Consider the following 25947-nt stretch of genomic DNA (forward strand, 5'->3'; position numbering starts at 1 on the left):
GGTCTCAAAATGACTTTACCACAGCAATGGTTACCTAGCAACCGTTGCTAAGCAACCGTATTGCATCATACCTTGGGGACATCTATCACTATGGTAACAATAGTTGTCAAATCGGACATTTACTTCTAATATAAACACACCACACTATTTTAGCCAATCAAATTAGTATTATAGATTTTTGTCATGGGACCTTGACAAACAAGTGTAATACTAATTCTATTGGCTAATCGCTTGACGTATTTCAATATAATACGTCAAGCTGCTATTGAGAGTATTATACAGTAACACATTCAGTTGTTGGATTACATATACTAATACCATACCTGTGTCACAGCCCATACAAAAGTCTCAATAGTAGCAGTGAAATTTATCCCGCATTTCACTGGTAGCAGTTAAAAAGTTGTGATTGCAATTTCATTGGCTAGAATTTATGTTAACAATGTAGCGCCAATTAGTGTTGACACGTGTTTAGTATATAGTGACAAATTATGTACATAGCAACGCATGCGTATATGCAGTGAGTATGGTATTAACTGGGAATAGCATGGGTAGCAGTGAAATTTGGGACAAATACCACTCTTGTTATATTGGAAATGGTAAATTTCCAATACAATACTCATGATATTTATCCCAAATTTCACTACTACCCATGCTATTACTAGTACATATATATATATCAAGACACACGGTAGTGTGTCGTGCGGCCCAAGAAGCCGGCACGCAACACCCGTGAGTATATTGACAGGAAGAAAGAAAACGCAATTTTCGCACCTCCGTAGCTCTGTGCTGCCTTGATGAAACAAGACGATTTTTGCTGTGGACACTCCCTCCACCTTCAGCACTCCACATTCCAAATTAGAGCGAAATCGCTTCAAGCGTTCCCGAGATATGCGACTTCAAAAATTGGCTTAGTTTCTTTGTTGTTTTTTTTCTTCTTATTTTTCTTCCTCTTTTCGCACACTTACAAAAACTGCTATACAACGCGAACGCTATATCCGATTGCCTTGAAATTTGGCACACAGAAGGGGGGTATAAAGGCGCATCTCTGTACCAACTTTGGCTAGGATATGATAAAGAGGAAAAGAGTTATGATCGATTCTTCAGGAAAAATAACACCAATATGTTGTCACGCCTGCAGGGTAAACCGCGTATGGGAAGAAGCTGACAATCGGTGGGTGAATAGATTAACTATTGAACCTCAAACCTTTTGTGGTTTGAAATAAATCGAGCTAAAAACCAGGAAGATACAACAAAAAAACCAACAGTGTGTAACAATTACGCAATCGAGATTAGCTAATAAAAAATGACTACTTGCCACGCCTACCAGATAAACCGCTAGGGCGAATGCTTTGAAAATCGCTGTATAGAAGGAGTAATCATCTTAGAAAGGATCTTCAATGGTGTAGAAGAATCAGACTTAAAGCCACGGAGTTATAACATGAAATCCAACTTGGTGCAGCAAGTGCGAGATCGAGATACTCTAATAGAGCAGTCATCCTAATAGAGCAGTCACCCTGAAAAGAATTCAACAGATCAACTAGAAACCAGTAACCTGTATAGAGATCAGCTAGAAACAAGTCACCCTGTAGAGAGATCAGCTACAAAAAATTCACCCTGTAGAGAGATCAGTTAGAAAAATTTACCTTATAGGGAGTTCTTGCAACTATAGTTCAGCTAGAAGAAATCACCTTGTAGAGTTCAGCTACAAAGAAACTGCCATGTAGAGAGTTCAACTACAAACAAATCTCCCTTAGAGAGATCAATAGAAGAAGTTACCTTGTAGAGAGTTAGCTACAAAGAAACCATCATGTAGAGAGTTCAGCTACAAACTAGTGACCTTGTAGAGACATCAGCTAAAATAAATTACCTCGTACAGAGTTCAGCTACAAAGAAACCATCATGTAGAGAGTTCAGCTGCAAACAAATCACCTGTAGAGAGTTCAGCTACAAACAAATCTCCCTGTAGAGAGATCAGCTAGAAGAAGTCACCTTGTAGAGAGTTCAGATACAAAGAAACCACCATATAGAGAGTTCAGCTACAAACTAGTGACCTTGTAGAGACATCAGATATGTTGTAGAGAGTTCTGCTACAAAGAAACCATCATGTAGAGAGTTCAGCTGCAAACAAATCTCCCTGTAGAAAGATCAGCTAGAAGAAGTCACCTTGTAGAGAGTTCAGTTACAAAGAAACCATCATGTAGAGAGTTCAGCTGCAAACAAATCACCTGTAGAGAGTTTAGCTACAACCAAATCTCCCTGTAGAGAGATCAGATAGAAGAAATTACCTTGTAGAGAGTTCAGCTACAAAGAAACCATCATGTAGAGAGTTCAGCTGCAAACAAATCACCTGTAGAGAGTTCAGCTACAAACAAATCTTCCTGTAGAGACATCAGTTAGAAGAAGCTTCCTTGTAGAGGGTTCAGCTACAAACAAATCACCCTGTAGAAAGATCAGCTAGAAGGAGTTACCTTGTAGAGAGTTCAGTTACAAAGAAATCATCATGTAGAGAGTTCAGCTACAAACTAGTGACCTTGTAGAGACATCACCTAAAAGAAATTACCTTGTAGAGAGTTCAGCTACAAAGAAACCATCATGTAGAGAGTTCAGCTGCAAACAAATCACCTGTAGAGAGTTCAGCTACAAACAAATCTCCCTGTAGAGAGATCAGCTAGAAGTTTCCTTGTAGAGAATTCAGCTACAAATAAATCACCCTCTAGAAAGATCAGCTAGAAGAAGTCACCTTGTAGAGAGTTCAACTGCAAACAAATCTCCCTGTAGAAAGATCTGCTAGAAGAAGTCACCTTGTAGAGAGTACAGTTACAAAGAACCATCATGTAGAGAGTTCAGCTGCACCTGTAGAGAGTTCAGCTACAAACAAATCTCCCTGTAGAAAGATCAGCTAGAAGAAGTTACCTTGTAGAGAGTTCAGCTACAAAGAACCATCATGTACAGAGTTCAGCTGCAAACAAATCACCTGTAGAGAGTTCAGCTACAAACAAATCTCCCTGTAGAAAGATCAGCTAGAAGAAGTAACCTTGTACAGAGTTCAGTTACAAAGAACCATCATGTAGAGAGTTCAGCTGCAAACAAATCACCTGTAGAGAGTTCAGCTACAAACAAATCTCCCTGTAGAAAGATCAGCTAGAAGAAGTTACCTTGTGGAGAGTTCAGTTACAAAGAAACTATCATGTAGAGAGTTCAGCTGCAAACAAATCACCTGTAGAGAGTTTAGCTACAAACAAATCTCCCTGTAGAGAGATCAGATAGAAGAAGTTACCTTGTAGACAGTTCAGCTACAAAGAAACCATCATGTAGTGAGTTCAGCTGCAAAGAAATCACCCTGTAGAGAGATCAGCTAGAAGAAATTACCTTGTAGAGAGTTCAGTTACAAAGAAACCACCATGTAGAGAGTTCAGCTGCAAAGAAATCACCCTGTAGAAAATTCAGCCACAAAAAAAATTACCCTATAGAAAGATCAGTTTGAAGAAGTTACATTGTAGAGAGTTCAGCTACAAAGAAACCATTCTGTAAAGAGCTCAGCGGCAAACAAATCACCTGCACAGAATTCAGCTACAAACAAATCACCCTGTAGAGAGATCAGCTAGAAGAAGTTACCTTGTAGATAGTTCAGCTACAAACAAATCACCCTGTAGAAAGATCAGCTAGAAGAAGTTACCTTGTAGATTGTTCAGCTACTAACAATTCACCCTGTAGAGAGGGCAGCAAGAAGAAGTCACCTTGTAGAGTGTTCAGTTACAAAGAAACCACCATGGAGAGTTCTGTAATAAATATATGTATTATATATCTAATCAAAAACAGCCAGCTGTAAAAAAAGGTGCGGCCCCCAAAAAGGCCATGGTGAAAAAAGATGTGAAATCCAAGGTGGCGGCCAAGAAATGGCTGTGATGGTAGGTTAATGGTTACATTTTAATAACAACAATTCAGGTGAATTTGGTGCCAAGATCAAGCGGCACAAACTTCACCTGAATTGTCGTTATTAAAATGTAACCATTAACCTACCATCACAGCCATTTCTTGGCCGCCACCTTGGATTTCACATCTTTTTTCACCATGGCCTTTTTGGGGGCCGCACCTTTTTTTACAGCTTGGCTGTTTTTGATTAGATATCACTTCTTTTTGTATTTGTATACTGCAAAGCCGGCCTATGGCTGGCTTTGGGGCTTTTTTTAACCCATGTGTTTTTTTCTTTACTACAGGAAGAAGAAAAGAACTTAAAGAAGAATTTTAGTACTTCAATTATTTTTGATTTTATTAGTAATTATACAAATTATATATATATATTTATTACATGCCCATTATTCCCCACAGGATATTTTTTTGCAGCTGATCTCTCTACTGGGTGACTTGAAATGTAGCTGAACTATATACAGGATGGTTTCTTTGTAGATGAACTCTCTACAAGGTAACCTCTTCTAGCTGGTCTCTCTACAGGGTATTTTGTTTCTAGCTGAACTCTCTACAGGTGATTTGTTTGCAGCTAAACTCTCTACATGGTGGTGTCTTTGTAGCCGAACTCTCTACATGATGGTTTCTTTGTAGCTGAACTCTCTATAAGGTGACTTCGTCTAGCTGAACTCTCTACAGGGTGATGTTTTTGTAGCTGAACTCTCTGCAGGGTGATTTGTTTGCAGCTGAACTCTCTACATGATGGTTTCTTTGTAGCTGAACTCTCTACAAGGTGACTTCGTCCAGCTGATCTCTCTACGGGGTGACTTGTTTCTAGCTGAACTCTCTACAGGTGATTTGTTTGCAGCTAAACTCTCTATATGGTGATTTCTTTGTAGCTGAACTCCCTACATGATGGTTTCTTTGTAGCTGAACTATCTACAAGGTAACTTCTTCTCTACAGGGTGATTTGTTGTAGTTGAATTCTCTACAAGGTGGTTTGTATGAGGCTGAACTCTCTACATGGCGGTTTCTTTGTAGCTGAACTCTATACAGAGTGATTTGTTTGAAGCTGAACTCTCTACATGATGGTTTCTTTGTAACTGAACACTCTACAAGGTGGCTTCTTCTAGCTGATCTTTCTACAGGTGAATTGTTGTAGCTGAACTATCTACAAGGTAACTTCTTCTAGCTGATCTCTATACAGGGTAATTTGTTTGTAGTTGAATTCTGTACAGGTGGTTTCTTTGTAGCTGAACTCTGTACATGATGGTTTCTTTGTAGCTGAACTCTTTACAAGGTGACTTCTTCTAGCTGAACTCTCTACGGGGTAATTTCTTTGTAGCTGAACTCTCTATATGATGGTTTCTTTGTAACTGAACTCTCTACAAGGTAACTTCTTCTAGCTGATCTTTCTACTGGGTGATTTGTTTGCAACTGAACTCTCTACATGGTGGTTTCTTTGTTGCTGAACTCTCTACAAGGTGAATTCTTCTACCTGATCTCTCTACAGGGTGATTTGTTTGTAACTGAACTCTGTACAAGTGCGTTTTTGTGGGTGATCTTACTGCAGGTTGATTTGTTTGTAGCTGAACTCACTAAAGGGTGATTTTGCTTGTAGCTGAACTCCTTGCATTGTATCTAGTTTCTAGCTGATCTCTCTACAGGGTGATTTTTTTGTAGCTGATCTCTCTACAAGTTGATTTGTGTGTAGCTGATCTCTCTGCAGGTTGATTAATTTGCAGCCGATCTCTCTACAAGGTAATTTGCTTGTAGCTGAACTGTCTATAAAGTGATTTATTTGTAGCTGATCTCTCTGCAGGTTGATTTGTTTTAGCTGAACTCTCTACAGGGTGATTTACTTGTAGCTGAACTCCTTACATTGTGTCTAGTTTCTAGCTGATCTCTCTACAGGGTGATTTGTTTGTAGCTGGTCTCTCTACAAGTTGATTTGTGTGTAGCTGATCTTTCTACTGGTTGATTTGTTTGTAGCCGATCTCTCTACAGGGTAATTTGTTTGTAGCTGAACTCTGTATAAGGTGCTTTTTTGTAGGTGATCTCACTGCAGGTTGATTTGTTTGTAGCTGAACTCACTAAAGGGTGATTTGTTTGTAGCTGAACTCTCTATAAGGTGATTTGTTTGCAGCTGAACTCTCTACATGGTGGTTTCTTTGTTGCTGAACTCTCTACAGTGTGTTTTGCTTGTAGCTATACTCTCAACAGGGTGATTTGTTTCTAGCTTATCTCTCTACAGGTTGATTTGTGTGTAACTGATCTCTCTACAAGCTGATTTGTTTGTAGCTGAATTCTCTGCAAAGTGTTTTGTTTGTAGCTGACCTCTCTTCAGGGTGATTTGTTTGTAGCTGATTTCTCTACAGGGTGATTTTTTGTAGCTGACCTCTCTACAGGATGATTTGTGTGTAGCTGATCTCTCAACAAGTTGATTTGTGTGTAGCTGATCTCTCTGCAGGTTGATTTGTTTGTAGCCGATCTCTCTACAGGTAATCTGTTTGTAGCTGAACTCTCTATAAGGTGATTTGTTTGTAGCTAATCTCTCTGCAGGTTGATTTGTTTTAGCTGAACCCTCTACAGGGTGATTGCTTGTAGCTGAACTCTCTTCAGGGTGATTTGTTTCTAGCTGATCTCTCTACAGGTAGATTTGTGTTGATTTGTTCATTGCTGATCGCTCTAAAGGTTGATTTGTTGTAGCTGAACACCCTGCAAAGTGTTTTGTTTGTAGCTGATCACTCTAAAGGGTAATTTGTTTGTAGCTGAACTCTCTCCACAGTGACTTGTGTGTAGCTGAATTCTGTGTAGCTGAATTCTCTAGAGAGTGACTTAATTGTAGCTGAATTCTCTACACAGTGCATGACTTGTTTATAGCTGAACTTTCTTCAGTGTGACTTGTAATGTTCTGAATCTCTATAGTGATAAATTTGCTTAACTCTCCACATGGTGACTGTCTTCTTGCTGAACTGTCTGTAAGATTAACTGTTTGCAGCTGAACTCCCTACAGAATAACTTGTGATGTAATAAAATTCTATAATGGAGTAAATTAGCCGAATGCTCTATTAGGGTGACTGTTCTATTAGAGTATCTCGATCTCGCATTTGCTACACGGAGTTGGCTTTCGAATCATAACTCAGTGGTTTGTAATCCGATTCTTCTGTACTACTGCAAGGACTTTCTATGAAGATTATTCCAGCTATACACCCATTTTCAGCTCATTGCTCTAAGCGGTTTGCCTAGTAGGCGTGAAAACTAATACTTTTTTATTCATAAAAATCGATCGCGTAATTGTGACACAGGTTGGGTTTTGTGTCATATCTCCATGGTCTTTATCTCGATTTCTTTCAAACCACCAAAAGGCACTCCTACGATGGTTACTCCATCTACATAGCAATATTCAACTCATTCCATGAAGCGTTTATCCTGTAGGCGTGACAACAAATCGATCTTGTTTTACGCGAATAATCGGTCATAACTCCTGCACCATTCATCGGATTTGTACCAAATTTGATGCTAGGATTCTCCTTTGGACTCCCTTTCTGTGTGCCAGATTTCAAGGCGATCGGAGTACGCGTTTGGTTGTTATAGCAATTTTTGCAAGAGGCGAAAAGACGAAGAAAAAAAAACGAAGAAAAAAAACGAAACTTTGGCAGCTCGTATCTCGGAAATGGCTGGAGCAATTTCCTTCAAATTTGGAATGTAGACTCCCCTGGCTGGCGGGCAACTGTGTAGCAAATTTGGTTCCAATCGGATAAGTGATCACTGAGATACAAAGGTGTGAAAATTACGTTTTCGTTCTTCCTGTCAATATACTCACGGTGTGGCGCGCCGGCTTCTTGGGCCGCACGACACACTATTGTGTGTCTTGATATAATTTGTACATTTACTGAATAAAATCAGAAACATTTAAAGTACAACTGCTTCATCTTTTCTTCTTCCTGTGGTAAAGAAAAAAAAGACAGGTTAAAAAAGTTCCAAAGCCGGCCATAGGCCGGCTTTGTGGTATACAAATACAAAAAGAAATGAAATCTAATCCAAAACAGCCAAGCTGTAAAAAAACAGTGCGGCCCTCAAAAAGGCTATGGTGAAAAAAGATGTGAAATCCAAGGTGGCGGCCAAGAAATGGCTGTGATGGTAGGTTAATAGTAAAAATTTTAATAACGGCAATTTAGGTGAATTTTTTGCCAAGACCAAGCGGCACAAAAATTCACCTGAATGGTCGTTATTAAAATTTTTACCATTAACCTACCATCACAGCCATTTCTTGGCCGCCACCTTGGATTTCACATCTTTTTTCACCATAGCCTTTTTGAGGGCCGCACTGTTTTTTTACAGCTTGGCTGTTTTGGATTAGATATATATATATATATAGGTATGTATCATAAGCACTGACAGACAAAAGTATAATGCTAACAAAGCAATGGTAGCACCATTACATACATAAGTAGTTGCTACCTCTGCACATTACTTATCTAATAGGCAAAATCATTAATATGTGTGTGTTTGTGTGTGTGCATATGTGTGTTTGTGTGTGTGCGTATGTGTGTGTGTGTGTTTGTGTGTGCGTGTGTGTGTGTGTGCGTGCACCTCTATATACATATATCAAGACACACGGTAGTGTGTCGTGCGGCCCAAGTAGCCGGCGCGCCACACCGTGAGTATATTTACAGGAAGAAAGTAAACGCGATTTTCACACATTTGTAGCTCCGTGATTCCTTATCCTATTAAAACCAAAGTTGCTACAGAAATGCTGGCGAGGTAGGGGAGTCCACATACCAAGTTTGAAGAAAATCGCTCCAGCCATTTCCGAGATACGAGCGGCCAAAGTTAGGGTTTTTTTTCTTCGTATTTTTCTTCTTCTACTTCTTCTTCTTCTTTTCGCACACTTTGCAAAATCCGCAATAAAACACGAATGCGTGCTTGGATCGGGATGAAATTTGGCACACGTAAAGGGCTCGTTAAGGCGAATCTCAGTACCAAGTTTGGTAGGAATCCGATGAACATTCACGGAGTTATGACCGATTATCTGCGTAAAATAAGGTCGAAGGTCTGTCACGCCCACAGGGTAAACCGCTTGAAGGAATGAGCTGAAAATTGCTATGTAGATGGAGTAACTATCGTAGGAGTGCCTTTTTGTGGTTTGAAAGGAATCCAGTTAAAGGCCATCGAGATATGACACAAAACCCAACCTATGTCACAATTACGCGATCGACTTTTATGAATAAAAAAACTATTCGTTTTCACGCCTACCAGCCAAACCGCTTAGAACAGTGAGCTGAAAATCGGTGTGTAGCTGGAATAATTATCATAGAAAGTCCTTGCAGTAGTACAGAAGAATCGGAGTACAAACCACTGAGTTATGATTCCAAAGCCAACTACGTGTAGCATATGCGAGATCGAGATACTCTAATAGAACAGTCACCCTAATAAAGCATTCAGCTACGTTTATAACTTACTCCATTATAGAATTTCTTTGGCATTGCAAGTTATTCTGTAGGGAGTTCAGCTACAAACAGTTAATCTTATAGACAATTCAGCTACAAGCAAGTCATCCTGTAGAGAGTTCAGCTACAAATATGTTGCTGTAGAGATTCAGAACATTATAAGTCACACTGAAGAGAATTCAACTATAAACAAGTCACCTTGTAGAGAGTTCAGCTACAACAAGTCACTCTGTAGAGAATTCAGCTACAAACAAGTCACTGCGTTAAGGGTTCAGCTACAAAAAAAGCTACCTAGTAGAGAGTTCATCTAGATCAGCTACAAACAAGTTACTTTATGCAATGTTCAGCTACAAGTAAGTCACTCTGTAGAGAGTTCAGCTACTAACAAGTCACTCTATAGTACAAACAAGTCACCGTGGAGAGAGAGTTCAGCAACCAATCAAAAAACCACCATGTAAAAGAGTTCAGCTATACAAACAAGATATAACTCTATAGAGAGATCAGGTAGAAACTTAACAGATCATACTGTAGAGAGTTCAGCTAGAAAAAAGTCATCCAGACTGAGTAGAGAGATCAACTAGAAAACATCACCTTGTAGAGAGTTCAAATCACCCTGCAGATAGTTCAGCTACAAACAAATCACCCTATAGAGAGATCAGCTAGAAGAAGTCACCTTGTAAAGAGTTTAGCTGCAAAGAAACTACCATGTAGAGAATTCAGCTATGAACAGATCATCCTGTCGAGAGTTCAGCTAGAAACAAGTCATCCTGTAGAGAGATCAACTAGAAGAAGTTACCTTGTAGAGAGTTCAGCTACAAAGAAACAACCATGTAGAAAGTTCAACTGCAAACAAATCAAACTGTACAGAGTTCAGCTACAAACAAATCACCCTGTAGAGAGATCAGCTAGAAACAAGTCACCCTGTAGAGAAATCAACTAGAAGAAGTTACCTTGTAGAGAGTTCAGCTGCAAACAAACCATCATGCAGAGACTTCAGCTGCAAACAAATCACCCTGTAGAGAGTTCAGCTACAAAAGGATCACCCTGTAGAGAGTTCAGCTAGAAACAAGTCATCCTGTAGAGAGATCAGCTAGAAGAAGCTACCTTGTAGAGAGTTCAGCTCAAAGAAACCACCATGTAGAGAGTTCAGCTGCAAACAAATCGAATTGTAGAGAGTTTAGCTACCAGCAAATCACCATGTAGAGAGTTCAGCTAGAAACAAGTTATCCTGTAAAGAGATAATAAGCTAGAAGAGGTTACGTTGTAGAGTGTTCAGTTATGAACAAACCATCATGTAGAAAGTTCAGCTGCAAACGAATCACCCTGCAGAGAGTTCAGCTAGGAGAAGATCACCCTATAGAGAGTTCAGCTAGAAGAAGTCACCTTGTAGAGAATTCAGCTGCAAAGAAACCACCATGTAGATAGTTCAGCTGTAAACAAATCATCCTGTAGAGAGTTCAGCTACGAACAGATCACCAGGTAGAGTTCAGCTAGAAACAAGTCACCCTGCAGAGAGATCAGCTAGAAACAAGTCATCCTGTAGAGAGACCAGCTAGAACAAGTCACTTTGTATGTAGAAAGTTCAGCTACAAAAAAAAATCACCCTGTAGAGAGGTCAGCTACAAACAAATCTCCCTGTATAGAGATCAGCTAGAAGAAGTTACCTTGTAGAGAGTTCAGCTACAAAGAAACCATCATGTAGAGAGTTCAGCTGCAAACAAATCACCTGTAGAGAGTTCAGCTACAAAACATCACCCTCTAGAAAGATCAGCTAAAAGAAGTCACCCTGTAGAGAGCTCAGTTACAAAGAAACCACCATGTAGAGAGTTCAGCTACAAACTAGTGACCTTGTAGAGACATCAGTTACCTTGTAGAGAGTTCAGCTGCAAAAAAAATCAACGGTAGAGAGTTCAGCTACAAACAAATCTCCCTGTAGAAAGGTCAGCTAGAAGAAGTCACCTTGTAGAGAGTTCAGCAACAAAGAACCATCATGTAGAGAGTTCAGCTGCAAACAAATCACCTGTACAGAGTTCAGCTACAAACAAATCTCCCTGTAGAGAGATCAGCTAGAAGAAGTTACCTTGTAGAGAGTTCAGCTACAAAGAAACCATCATGTAAAGAGTTCAGCTGCAAACAAATCACCTGTATAGAGTTCAGCTACAAACAAATCTCTCTGTAGAGAGATCAGCTAGAAGAAGTTACCTTGTAGAGAGTTCAGCTACAAAGAAACCATCATGTAAAGAGTTCAGCTGCAAACAAATCACCTGTATAGAGTTCAGCTACAAACAAATCTCCCTGTAGAGAGATCAGCTAGAAGAAGTTTCGTTCAGCTACAAACAAATCACCCTGTAGAAAGATCAGCTAGAAGATGTTACCTTGTGGAGAGCAATGGCGGATCCAGGATGGGGCATTTGGGGCAAATGCACCCCCCCCCCCCCCCCCCCCCCTTCAAGAAATTGCATGCAAGATCGAGATACTCTAATAGAGCAGTCAATTACTCTAATAAAGCAGTCACAATGTTCATGAGGCAGTGCAGCTTACTTAGGAAGCTATAAAATTAATAGGATTTTATTTTACATAACATACGTGATATAATATATTTGGTAAAGGATAACTAGCTATTATTGTTGTGACCTTTTTTTTTTTTTTTTTTTTTGCTCTTCAACTTTTTTTCAGTAAGGTGCCCCCCCCTCTTTCCAGACTCTGGATCCGCCCCTGGAGAGTTCAGCTACAAAGAAACCATCATGCAGAGAATTCAGCTTCAAACAAATCACCTGTAGAGAGTTCAGCTACAAACAAATCTCCCTGTAGAAAGGTCAGCTAGAAGAAGTCACCTTGTAGAGAGTTCAGCTACAAAGAAACCATCATGTAGAGAGTTCATCTGCAAACAAATCATCTGTAGAGAGTTCAGCTACAAACAAATCACCCTCTAGAAAGATCAGCTAAAAGAAGTTACCCTGTAGAGAGTTCAGTTACAAAGAAACCACCAAGTAGAGAGTTCAGCTACAAACTAGTGACCTTGTAGAGACATCAGTTACCTTGTAGAGAGTTCAGCTACAAAGAAACCATCATGTAGAGAGTTCAGCTGCAAACAAATCACCTGTAGAGAGTTCAGCTACAAAGAAATCACCCTGTAGAAAGATCAGCTAGATGTTACCTTGTGGAGAGTTCAGCTACAAAGAAACCATCATGCAGAGAGTTCAGCTGCAAACAAATCACCTGTAGAGAGTTCAGCTACAAACAAATCTTCCTGTAGAAAGGTCAGCTAGAAGAAGTCACCTTGTAGAGAGTTCAGCTACAAAGAACCATCATGTAGAGAGTTCAGCTGCAAACAAATCACCTGTAGAGAGTTAAGCTACAAACAAATCTCCCTGTAGAGAGATCAGCTAGAAGAAGTTTCGTTCAGCTACAAACAAATCACCCTGTAGAAAGATCAGCTAGAAGATGTTACCTTGTGGAGAGTTCAGCTACAAAGAAACCATCATGTAGAGAGTTCAGCTTCAAACAAATCACCCTGTAGAAAATTCAACCTCAAACAAATCTCTCTGTAGAGAGATCAGCTAGAAGAAGTTACCTTGTAGAGAGTTCAGCTACAAAGAAACCATCATGTAAAGAGTTCAGCTGCAAACAAATCACCTGTAGAGAGTTCAGCTACAAACAAATCTCCCTGTAGAAAGGTCAGCTAGAAGAAGTCACCTTGTAGAGAGTTCAGCTACAAAGAATTATCATGTAGAGAGTTCAGCTGCAAACAAATCACCTGTATAGAGTTCAGCTACAAACAAATCTCCCTGTAGAGAGATCAGCTAGAAGAAGTTTCCTTGTAGAGAGTTCAGCTACAACAAATCACCCTGTAGAAAGATCAGCTAGAAGAAATTACCTTGTAGAGAGTTCAGTTACAATGAAACCATCATGTAGAGAGTTCAGCTGCAAAGAAATCACCCTGTAGAAAATTCAGCCTCAAACAAATTGCCCTGTAGAAAGATCAGTTAGAAGAAGTTACCTTGTAGAGAGTTCAGCTACAAAGAAACCATTCTGTAAAGAGCTCAGCTGCAAACAAATCACCTGCACAGAATTCAGCTACAAACAAACCACCCTGTAGAGAGATCAGCTAGAAGTAGTTACTTGTATATTGTTCAGCTACAAACAATTCACCATATAGAGAGAGCAGCAAGAAGAAGTCACTTTGTAGAGCGTTCAGTTACAAAGAAACCACCATGGAGAGTTGTGTAATAAATATATGTATTATATATATAATTTGTACATTTACTGATAAAATCAGAAATATTTAAAGTAGATCTGCTTCATCTTTTCTTCTTCCTGTGGAAAAGAAACAAAGACAGGTTAAAAAAGTCCCAAAGATAGGCCGGCTTTGGGGTATACAAATACAAAAAGAAGTGAAATCTAATCCAAAACAGCCAGCTGTAAAAAAAGTGTGCGGCCCTCAAAAAGGCTATGGTGAAAAAAGATGTGAAATCCAAGGTGGCGGCCAAGAAATGGCTGTGATGGTAGGTTAATGGTAAAAATTTTAATAACGGCAATTTAGATGAATTTTTTGCCAAGACCAAGCGGCACAAAAATTCACCTGAATTGTTGTTATTAAAATTTTTACCATTAACCTACCATCACAGCCATTTCTTGGCCGCCACCTTGGATTTCACATCTTTTTTCACTATAGTCTTTTTGAGGGCCGCACACTTTTTTTACAGCTGGCTGTTTTGGATTAGATAGTAATTACTTGAAAAACACATGCCCTCATCATTACTAATAACTTTGCCACAGTTAAGTAATATTCTATATGTAGGTGTTAGCCAATGTACGATAATGTTGATTTTTTTAACAAGAGATTTTAGGTGAGTTACTATTTAATTAATTAATAAACCCAATGGCAGCTGAATTCATGGCAATCATGCGCTAGCTGAAGTACCGAATTGCATCATATCAACTTTACTAGACACAGAACTACTTACATAGTAAAATACTTGCTATACATTAAGGAACTTAACTATGTATAGCTGCAACAGCTCAAACTTTCAAAAGTTAGACCTCAAAAGAACCTCAAAAACAACCCTGAAAGTTCATCTCCAGTTGTTGCATAGTATCAGTATATAAAATTGTCTTCAGTGCCATTTAATAGTTTTCAACTCAACTTGTCAAACACACTTAATATAACATCTTTAAACAGGCTGTAGGGCCAGGTGTCCTTTGGACCTTCAGCACTTGTGCTGTATAATTAAAAAACCCGGAAAGAATGATTTAATTGGTCCATTTTAACAAGAAGTACTAAATGCAATTACATAATAATTACTAGCTCTGGAAGAATCCGATTATCCCAGAAATGGGACTCCTACGTGTGTGTCCATTTAACACTAGTGCATTTTGCTATGAAATGCACAAAACAGTTTGTAGAGAAACACAATTTTAATCCATGCATGATTTATAAATAACATGCTGCCATGGGTATTACATGACTCAGTTTCTAAGACTACAGGTGTATCTGCACTCTCTCAGATATGAGTACGTAGGAGTATACACATACAGTATATCAAGCACACACAAGAATACTCACTTCTGTTCTAGAGAACCACAACTGGATCAGTGTGATATTAGAGTTTACTGTTTCAAGCTGGCAAAAATCTCTTCTGGGATCACGTCCAAAGCCAACACCATCACTGAACAGCTTGAGTATTTTGCTCATTAAATCGGTTAAATTTTGTTCAGTATCTAAGAATGGAGCAATATATTGAAAAGCTGGTAATAGATGGTTTAACACTCTTTCATTGTAGTCTTCATGTTGCAGTTGAGCTGTTATCAGTTCAATTTGAGATCTGAAGGCAGATCTACTAGCAGTGTCACCAGTAAAAAGCTTCCCTTTGATAAACCGGTAGAATTCAGGGCATTTAGCCACTGCTGGAAATATTTTCAGACACCTCTTTGCCTTAGAATCATCAATAAAATTAAGCATTTTCCAAATCTGCTTCATGTGGCTGCTTGCTTTTTGGCCAGTTATCTTTGCTTTGTCTTCTGTGGTCTTCACACTGCTTGCTATCTGCTCTAACTCCCTTAACTTGGGATCATTCAAGCATTTACTAAGGTGATACTGTTCACATACTTTTGGTATCAAGGAAATTTGTTTTGAAAACTGAAACAATTCCAGCATGTTCTTTATTCCTTGTTTACCTTCTTCATTCTCAGTGGAAATCTTTTGGAAGCCTGGAAATGCACTCATGATCTTGAATTCACTGTCAATATCTAGTTTTGGCAACAACTCCTCCAATGACCCCTTGATGTTTTCATAAGTAGCAGTACCCCTGATCAAACTTAAAATAAACTCTTTGGTGCTCTTCAAAGCAGCAGCAAACTGTAAATAAATTGAACACTCAAAAAACAAAGTTTAGAAATAAGGGGGTGCTCACTCACTCACTCACTCACTCACTCACTCACTCACTCACTCACTCACTCACTCACTCACTCACTCACTCACTCACTCACTCACTCACTCACTCACTCACTCACTCACTCACTCACTCACTCACTCACTCACTCACTCACTCACTCACTCACTCACTCACTCTTTTGTTCACTCCACTCCATTCTATTCCATTCTGTCTACTCTACTCACTCACTCACTCAACCACCCACCCACTTTCTCTCTCTCTCACACACACACATAGTAACACACACAGTGACACAAATAGTGACACACACACACACAGTGACACACACACACGCACACGCATGCACGCACGCACGCACACGCACACACACACACACACACACACACACACGCACACTACACAAATACACACACTCTTTACACATTTTCGAAGTCATTTAACAACATGAAGTATTGGGTGATTTACCTGGACTACTTTTTCATCACTGTCCTTAGTAAATTCTTGATGACCAGTTAATGGAAGAAATATGTTAACAGCAGTCATGTCCACAGGAATCTTTGAAGTAGATGTCATGACCATTTGATACTTCAAATACTTGCTAAATACTTCAGAATTGTATAAATGAAAATAAACAAAAAAGTCCAACTGATCCCAAATAGGGCCAAGAAAAGACTCTAATTCAGCAAGCAAGTTTAATAAAATTTTCCAAGTTACTGATTTTCTCAGCGACAAAATCAATTCAGGATCCAATTCAATTTCACTACAGGATTGATTCACTTTTTGTTGAACATCACTAGCATATACTGATGAACCAACTCCAGGTAGAACAATATAAGAATTAAGCATTTTCAAAATAGTGTGGTTGAACTTAACTCCATAAGAATTCAACATTTCCATCAATGTGCAATGCCTAAGTTGACAACATTAAACATATTGAACAATTTAGGTACTTAAAGTTCATGTCTAATAAATATAAGTATAGTATTGTATGTATATGCTTATTTGAATACTGAGATCTAACATGATAACACCTCACCTGATAATGTGGTAAACCCATGCATACCACGTCGAAAGAAAGGAGAGCGCCAGAGGTAATGTTTTCTACTGAATGCGTGCCCTGACTATCAATTACTGACTTGAAAGTGAAGTGGCCGTTACTCTTTGCTTTCAGCTATGTTCAGCATGTTTCACAGCATTACAAGCCAAAAATAGTAGGAAATGTGCCTCTACAATTAATCCAGTCACCACAAAAATACGAACAATTCCAGTCTGTTCACAATGAACTGACAAATCAAACAAGGTACAGTGTAATCCCTGTACTTCTCTGTGTGGACAAGGACGAAAGCTATTCCAACAATGAAATGATGACAGTAAACTTTGTTTCTACTGCATTGTAAATAAGCACACGTGCCTTATGCTGTATGAAAAGATTTTCTTACTCCCCATGAAAAGGTGAACTTAATGGTGTATGGGTTTTATTGATTTGAGCTTTGTTTCAGTGCACTCGGAAGTGATTACACCATACATAATTTATTTTATGTAGATAGCATGCATATTATATTTAAATACATTATAATTGTAAAATAGAATTTTGCAGTAATGGTTGGTTTTTGCTCAGCAGGGCACAATTAATGATGTTAGTGACTGTTTATAGTAATCATTCAGTACGATAGTACTGTATAGTAGGGAGACAAGGGAGTAGGTTTGGCCCACAAAATAGCATCACCCAAAAACCAGCCTCAATTTTCCCTGACAGTGATAAGCCAGTATTGCTTAGGTAAAACTAAACCCAAACAAGCTTTCAGATCGACCCGAAAAGTTTTCAACAAATTGCTATCGAATTTAAAAACATTATTTAATGGAATTTTCTGACTGACTGCCTGACTGACTGACTGATGCCTTCAGACAAGCGTAACTTAATAACGGCTAAGTCTATGGGCTTGATTTTTTCACTGTTCAACATCGCTTCAGCTCGAATGGTGCCTTTTAGCATACCACAGTACATACAATGCATTCTTCATGGACTCCAGTGTCCTCCTTTGTGTCCCATTCATCTTTGCTGACAACGAAAAGTGTCGATTTGGTGGTAGCACATGATGGCTTCCCTTCGTAACAGAAATTGTCCATATTTTGTAAAGGATCTATGGTATTTTTCATAGTGGCTATTATGATTGCAGAAGTGCTTTTCGAACAGTTCTTGATCTGTACTGCTGTGACATAGCTGACAACAAAGCGTAATGGATACTTCACTTTTTAGATGATAATTGATATAACTGGGATGCGTGGCACCATTTCTTTCTTTCGGTATGCGTGGATTGCTGAGGCACTTTTCGACAGTTCTTGATTCGAAATGCTGTGTGACGGGTACAGTAACCTGTACACTATGAGCAACCACAATACCTGAGAGATCAGGCAGGTAATAATGATGAACAAATACACAAAAAATTGGAATTTTCAACTAGAGTAGGGACCATAGCACATCGATAAAAAGTAATGAAACAAGTTGGAGTAGTGCACGATATTAAATCACAGTAAAACGATAAGAAGTGTTATATCTCTACTGAGCTCAAGATACCATAATGGAAATTCACAGTAGGGATATAACATTCTTATTGTTCTACTGTGTTTTATAATATCATGGACTACTTCAACTTGTTTCAGTACTTTTTATCGATGTGCTATGCTCCCTACTCTAGTTGAATATTCCAAATTTTTCCATGTACTTGTTTGTTAACTTTTTTGTAAGACTGGTGAACCCATGCAAACTGCATCACCGTGCACTCCAATTATAGTCTGAAAGGTGAAGTATTCATTATACTTCGTTGTCAGTTATGTTCAAGCTTACTAGTACTGAGTCCATGATGTGTGCATTCTACATACTGCGATATTCCAAAAGCATGCCAAACTGAAAAAATCAAGTCTGTAGTCTTAGCTGTTGTCAAGTTATGCCTGTATGAAGGCAGGCAGGCAGGCAGGCAGGCAGGCAGGCAGGCAGGCAGGCAGGCAGGCAGGCAGGCAGGCAGGCAGGCAGGCAGGCAGGCAGGCAGGCAGGCAGGCAGGCAGGCAGGCAGGCAGGCAGGCAGGCAGGCAGGCAGGCAGGCAGGCAGGCAGGCAGGCAGGCAGGCAGGCAGGCAGGCAGGCAGGCAGGCAGGCAGGCAGGCAGGCAGGCAGGCAGGCAGGCAGGCAGACAGACAGTAGAAAATTCCATTGAATATATAGATTTTTTAATTTTGTAGCAATCTATTGGAAAGCATTTAGGGTTGTACTAAAGGTACTTTTGGGACCTAACCAATACTGCCAAGGCACCAGGATGGGATTCCATTTTATTGCTTCTCTGTTATCTACAGTAACAGAGGAGTGGACAGCCAAAATTTCAGTGTTTTGTGATGAATAGCCTTAGAGTTAAGGCACTAGACAGTTGTAACAGGAATAAATTCTATTTGTACAGCAACAGTACAGTAACTAAATTGCAGGCACTTATTTATTCCATCATAAGTCACAACTGGAACAAGCTTACAAAAAAAGTTTAAAAAAAAAAAACAAGTACAAGGAAAATTAAAGACTGTTTGTTAAGTTCAATAAAGGATAATAGGGAAACAGGTCACCTACATCAGCAGATTTATATTCCTAACTCAGTCATGGGTATAGGAATTAAATGTCCTGGACCACTAGTATATCTACAAGTGTAGACAACCTCCCTTGGTTCCCTATTTTATCTATGATCCCTAATCAAACTTAAAATTCCTACTTTTTACTTGTATGTGCTTGACACTATTATAAGCCTCACTATATGTTTTACCGATACTACCAAACTTCATTGTGGTAGGTATAATAGACTAGTTATTTGATTTTCAAATATCTTCTCAGTACTATAGTGCATACGTATAAAGCATCGTGCTTCATGATGAAGAACAACCATCATACAAACTAACACTTACCATTCCACATCTTTGTTACCCTTCACTAATAGTAGACAAAGTTTTTCATACAATTTGGAGTAACGTGACTTAAACTGTGCAATCTTGTCAGCTCCATAAACCAAGTGAGTAGTGCCAAGCAAAGTAGCAAGGTCAGTAACAGTTGCTAAACTGCTAGCATATGCAAAAATGTCATCATAATTGCATTCCTTCTCCTCAAATAATTCTTGCCAGTGGATATATATTTTCTGCATTTTAATAATCCAGTTAAAATAATCTTTAACATCATTATTAGGATTGTGCTTTATCTCTTCTGGTAATTCATGCATTGGCTGTGAAGCATTCTTCCTTTGATCACAGTATGCTTTGTAAATCTTACTGAACCTCTCAATGGCAAAATAAAAATCACTTATTTTGCTCAAATCTTTTACACCCACTTGAATGTGGTTACAACATGAAGCAATGAAGCTCCAATGAAACTTATCAATGACAGAGAGTTGAGACAGAGAAGTAACAGTATCGATAACAGATTCAACACTTTTAGTAATTAACTGTTTTAGTGCATTGCTCTGTACTTTTTCAATGGTCTTTGAATCTGGAACAATTTCCTAAAACCACAGCAACTGATCAATGCATGGCACATACTATGTTAGCATGTACAAAACATACATACAACATCAATCTTATTATCACATAAACACATTTATGGTAATGTACATACAGTATTAAGTAAACACACAACATATTGCATTTTATATATATATATATATATGTATGTCATTCACTTTGACTGCATACATGTATATAAAATGCATATCATTTGAATATCTCATCTGGTACACCATGTGGATGAATACAGTGCAAAAAGTGCCTGTGGGTACACGTTTACTTTAAAAAATCACCTTTTGTAATGCTTCCAACAGTGTACACTGCAAATGCTTTTCCGGCTTCACCAACTCCTAATTAAAGTACGCACATAGTAAAGGAAACCATTCAAGTAAGATACAATATTAACATATGTTATGTATATATGTAGTACACTGCATGCCTACACTGAATATCCCCAAATGAGCAGGAGGATTTTCATAGCTTTTATGGACATATTCATGTCAATTTTCATGGCTTTTATTTCAGAAGCAGTGCAACAGCAGTGTATAGCAAGAACTCACCAGGCATGTGCCAAAGCAATAGGTTAATCTGCTGTCCCAATATTGAACTACTTGTATCTCCCAACCAACCATGTGTACACTCCTGTCCACGACGTGGTGGCACAAACAAGTTCCAGACCGGACTCTCCAGAATTCGCCCACATCACTGGTCCTTTCTTCATCATCATCATCAATGAGACTGACTGACTTTTATTCCACCCAGTAACACATTTGGAATAACCCATACATGCGGTATTTTCCTGTGCATGCGTTCATAATGTTTTCCAATTAATACCCACTGTCCTATACTACATCTAGTATTGTTATGCAGGTGTGCTACATACACACCTATGTATACTCTCTAATGCTTGCCATCTGCAATGTGTTGCTACATAAACATAAAACACGTGCAAATTATCTCCCGCCATCAACTTTGTTTAACAAATTAAACTCCATTAAATTCACTTATGACATGTGCCTTTTTGGGGTTATGGACTGTAATCTATACCTTGTTTATCTCCATATTTCCCCATAGTCATCTCCTCTATGCCAGGAAACCACGTAGAGTTATTAACTTTTTACATACATATGTAGATGTAAAAAAACAACATTTGAAACACTTAATATGCTACAGTGTATGTAAAGGGAACAAACAGCTGCACTTTAACAATCACTTGAGGTGAATTATTCAAAAATACAATTCATCATTGGTGCAAGATTTGTTGCAAATTTGAGAAAGTAAGTTAACTTACCACAAATGATAAAATTTGCTCCAAAATCACTTCTTGTAATCCATTCTTTCTGATATATGTGTGAATCATTTCAATAAACAACTTCTTGACTTCATTATCATCTGTTGACAGCTGTAACAAGCCAGGGACAGTAAAAGACATAAGATCCTTGACAAAATGACGCTGTCGTTTGTCAGTAACATATGTTTCACCAATACGCTTTATTAAGCTAACTATTGACTTTCTGCAGTTAGCATCTGAAAACCTAACAAAAAATAAGAAAATACGCATGTACAAAAATTCATGTACAAGTGTAGAAAGTATCACAACCTAATACACTAAGGCTATAACAGTGACACTTCTAAATCATAATCACAAATATGTTCATACAAAGAACCTCAGTCAATAGAATTACTAGATGGCAGGATTGTCAGTATACTATTACTTTAGTCCCGTGTATGTATGTACATACAGGAAAGCATTCAAAAGAATAAGACTTCATGGATTCTGATGGTGACACTCTAACAGAAGATTCAATCACTCACATATTCTGATGTCCAATCAAAAATAGTTTTCTGACACTTGGATAATTAAATTACGGTGTGTCATGCGAAAACATATTGAATTAGCCTATACGAAAATTTAAAATAGATAAGCACCATAGTTCCTTAAAATTTCTCCACCTTCAAACAATTATCATAGACGTAGCAACCTGGGGGGGGGGGCTGAAGCCCCCCTTGCAATTTTTTGACTGTAAATTGCAAAAAGATCGAGATACCCTAATAGAGCAGCCAGTTACTCTAATAAAACAGTCGCAGTATTCATGAGGCAGTGTAGCAAACTGTGAAGTTGTAAATAAGCTTTATAAATGATACAATGTATATTTGATGGAGGACAGCCATTCATAGCAGGTATTGACCTTTTTTGTTTGCTCTTCAACACTGTGCACTACCAAACCAAGAGTCTAGAGCCCCCCATCTAAAAATATCTTGCTATGCCTATGATTACAGCCCTTGCAAAAATGTTGCATCAACATTTCATTGTTGCCACTCAAATTAGATGTGATTGCCTTAGCTACTATATAATACTGTCTAGGTTACTATTTATAACATTCATATATAGCTATATATGCACTAACACTAAAGTCAGCTATAAAAGCTGGGAGTGGTTTAACAACAGAGCTACTAAAAGGATTCAAGTCCAGACAACAGCATAGCTTTTAAGTTATATACATTTGCATGCATTACCTATAGTCACATCATTTAGACTGTTATTAGCTATGCACCATGCCACCAACAATATATTATAAAGAACTATATAATAAGCAGTTGATTGGCACTGCAATCTTCAACCAAATACATGAACGTACTCCAATATCAAACATAGTACGTAGCTCTGCATTCAATTGATTCACTTTCATGACAGTATAATCCACAAACCCTTGATGTTCTGGGTGTTAGAAAGGTGCATGTTAATGTGTGTGAGCCAACCAAAAAAGCATATCATCTACCAAGCAATTTTTGCACCTGATCTTGCCGGTAACCTATTTTCACACATAAGAGAATCTTGGTACCCAGTTTGGTTTGAATATGATAAACTGTCATGGAGATATTGATTCACTTTCATGACAGTATAATCCACCAACCATGTAATTATTATATTGATGATTGTGCTCCAAGATGACTCCTTAAGATCTACTCTTGCAGGGATGGGATAATGGTTTAGGAACTCCTCTATAACCTATGTAGATATGTAGCCAGTTACTAGATACAACAACAAAAATATGACAAATGCTTACTGGATATGTCCAAATAGGTAAACTTTTGAATAAAATGCAAATTTGTGGCAATTGCACTTGTCTAAGCTCTGTCATACATCTGGTGTTAATCTGCAGAATAAAATTATTATATTATGTATAACCAAAGTTAATAGCTTACCGTATTTGCAACTAATTTTCTGTACTTTTTACTTATCAGTTTTGAGTGCTGTAGTGCCTTCAGCAGCTCAACAGCATTACCAGCTCTCAAGTCCACATGATTTATTAACATCTCCAAAAACTTTGTGATCTCTACTTCAACGGCTTCTACACCCACTTCACTACTATCTTCCTTTCTCTTACTGATAAATCCAGCTACATACTCCAACAGTACTACTGACTGCAACACAGCAACAAAACATGGGTAAAAAATATATATATAGATCTCTGAAATTATGAACTTTATACTATTGAGTAGATTTTTTAGCTAGAATTTTAGAGTAGAAATTAAGTGAAGTGAACAGCCATGATAGCAGTGGCTGAGTGGTTAAGGATTTGGATCTTAAGTGTGGAGGTCTCTAGTTTGACCAATGGTAAGTTTTTTTCGATATTGTTCATGCACCTTTTTTACCCCATGGTAACTGTTCTATTAGAGTATTTTAACCCACGATTTACAATTGCTTGGTGCCTTGTAACTCTACAGCTGTCAATGCGATTCTTTGAAAGGTTTGAGCTATGATGGTTTACCTACGTATATATATACCGATTTTTACCATAAGCAGTTTACCGTGTAGGTGTGACAGAAAGTCAGCTTTATTAATGCAAATAATCTGCATAGCTCTATTACTATTTTTTTAGATTTGCACCATACTTCATATGTGTACACCAAAGTTTAAGAAAATTGAGCTACAAATTTGTATAATATAATGATTTTTGTAAACTGTGCAAAAACAATAATGTAAGCCCCTGAGTCCCCTAAATGAAGAAAAAAGAGAATTTAAGCCAAACTTTGAGCGCTTGTATTTCATGATTATGTTGCACAATCTTGCTCAAATTTGGTGTATGGGGTACTGAAGGTGGAGGGTGTTGCAATACAAAAATGATTTCAATTCAAGAAGGTAGAATGGAGATACATATGTGTCTTACTGTAAATATACTCACAGTGTGGCGCGCCAGCTTTCTTGGCCACATGACACACTACTGTGTGTCTTGGTACAAGTATAAGGACAAAATTATGAAGTTTAAGTTCGATTAGGGATCACAGGAAAAAGTAGGGAAAAAACTAAGGTCTCCTATACACCTGTAGATATATTAGTGAACATTTAATCCCTGACTTTGAATGGATTAGGGATTAAATGTCCATTAGTATATCTGCAAGTGTAGGGGAACTCCCTCAACCTTTTGTTCTATGATCTTAAAATACGTAATTTTTCCTTATACTTTTTGTTTACTGTTTTGTAACATTATGACTGGTGAACCCACAAATACCCCATCACTAGAAAGAATGGTGCCTGACTTAATCAGTGTTTTCTCTGAACATATGCCCCAACCATCAAATTACTAACTCAAAAGTGAAGAGGCCATAATGCCTCACTTTTCAGCTATGTTCAGTCCATTACACAATGTTACCAATGAAGAACATTAGGAGAAATCAATCCAGCAAAAATGGAAAATACCCATTTACAAACACAGGGAAGCCATCAAGCTAACGCAAATCAACACCTTGGGCTGTCAGCAAAAAGAAATGGAAGATGGAAGACAAAGGAGGACAAAGTTAAGTTCATGATGTATGCATACTATACTGTATGTACTGTGGTATGCCATAAGGCACATGTTGGGCTGAAGCAATGTCGAACAGTGAAAAAATCAATCCCGTAGCTGTAGCTGTTATCGAGTTACGCTTGTCTGAAGGCATTAGTCAGTCAGTCAGTCAGTCATCAGAAAATTCTACTGAATAAAAAACTTTTAAAATTCCTTAGCAACCTATCTGAAGTAATTTTGGCTGCCATTCTGGAGACACTTTTGGGCTTGGTTCTACTACCAAGGTGCCATGAAGCTATTGTAACGCTGATTTCTGGTCAATATTTTTTGTGAAAAGGTGCTAACCTCCATGATCCCTAATAAACAGTAATACTGTACTGCATGATACATATCACATCTTATCAGTCTAGCAACATGCAACATGATGTTTTAAAGTTTTGTTAAGTAGTGGTGGTTGGAATGCAACAATTGAAAGTCCAAAGTGTATGCGTATACACAACATTTCTAATAACAAGCTGAAGTTATGAAAGCCAGTCGCACAATTAACACTATTTTCTGCTAAGTGGATAATTAACCACCATCCATAAAATATAATAGGCATTGTTCTCTAGTACAAGGAATTTGAGTTGATTAGACACTTCAGTCATGGGTATAGAGTATAGACTAAAGTAGGAATTAAAAGTTCACTAGTACGTATATCTGCAGGTGTAGGAGACCTCCTTAATTATCATACAGTGACATTTAGGGATCATGGAAGTTTGACCAGTACCTCAAAGTACCTTCATAGCACTCTTGGTTAAGTAAAATCAAGCCCAAAAGTGTCTTCAGAGTGGACAAAAATGCTTACCCCTGAAGTTTGGCATACCTTGAACAACAAAAA

General features: G+C 38.3%; 1 protein-coding gene across 1 annotated transcript in view; it reads right to left on the reverse strand.

The window, feature by feature from the left end:
- LOC136262913 (uncharacterized) overlaps positions 1–25947 on the reverse strand; it is a 134546-nt gene that overhangs the window by 70133 nt on the left and 38466 nt on the right. The window contains exons 11-18 of the mRNA XM_066057328.1: positions 23488–23706; positions 23349–23438; positions 23196–23290; positions 21572–21815; positions 20574–20630; positions 19693–20279; positions 16220–16664; positions 14926–15717 (exon numbers count right to left, since the gene is read on the reverse strand). Of these exons, the coding sequence (XP_065913400.1) occupies positions 14926–15717; positions 16220–16664; positions 19693–20279; positions 20574–20630; positions 21572–21815; positions 23196–23290; positions 23349–23438; positions 23488–23706 (2529 nt within the window). The remainder of the gene's footprint in view (positions 1–14925; positions 15718–16219; positions 16665–19692; positions 20280–20573; positions 20631–21571; positions 21816–23195; positions 23291–23348; positions 23439–23487; positions 23707–25947) is intronic.

The sequence above is a fragment of the Dysidea avara genome, chromosome 8 (genome assembly GCF_963678975.1).
Source record: "Dysidea avara chromosome 8, odDysAvar1.4, whole genome shotgun sequence".
Lineage (NCBI taxonomy): Eukaryota > Metazoa > Porifera > Demospongiae > Dictyoceratida > Dysideidae > Dysidea > Dysidea avara.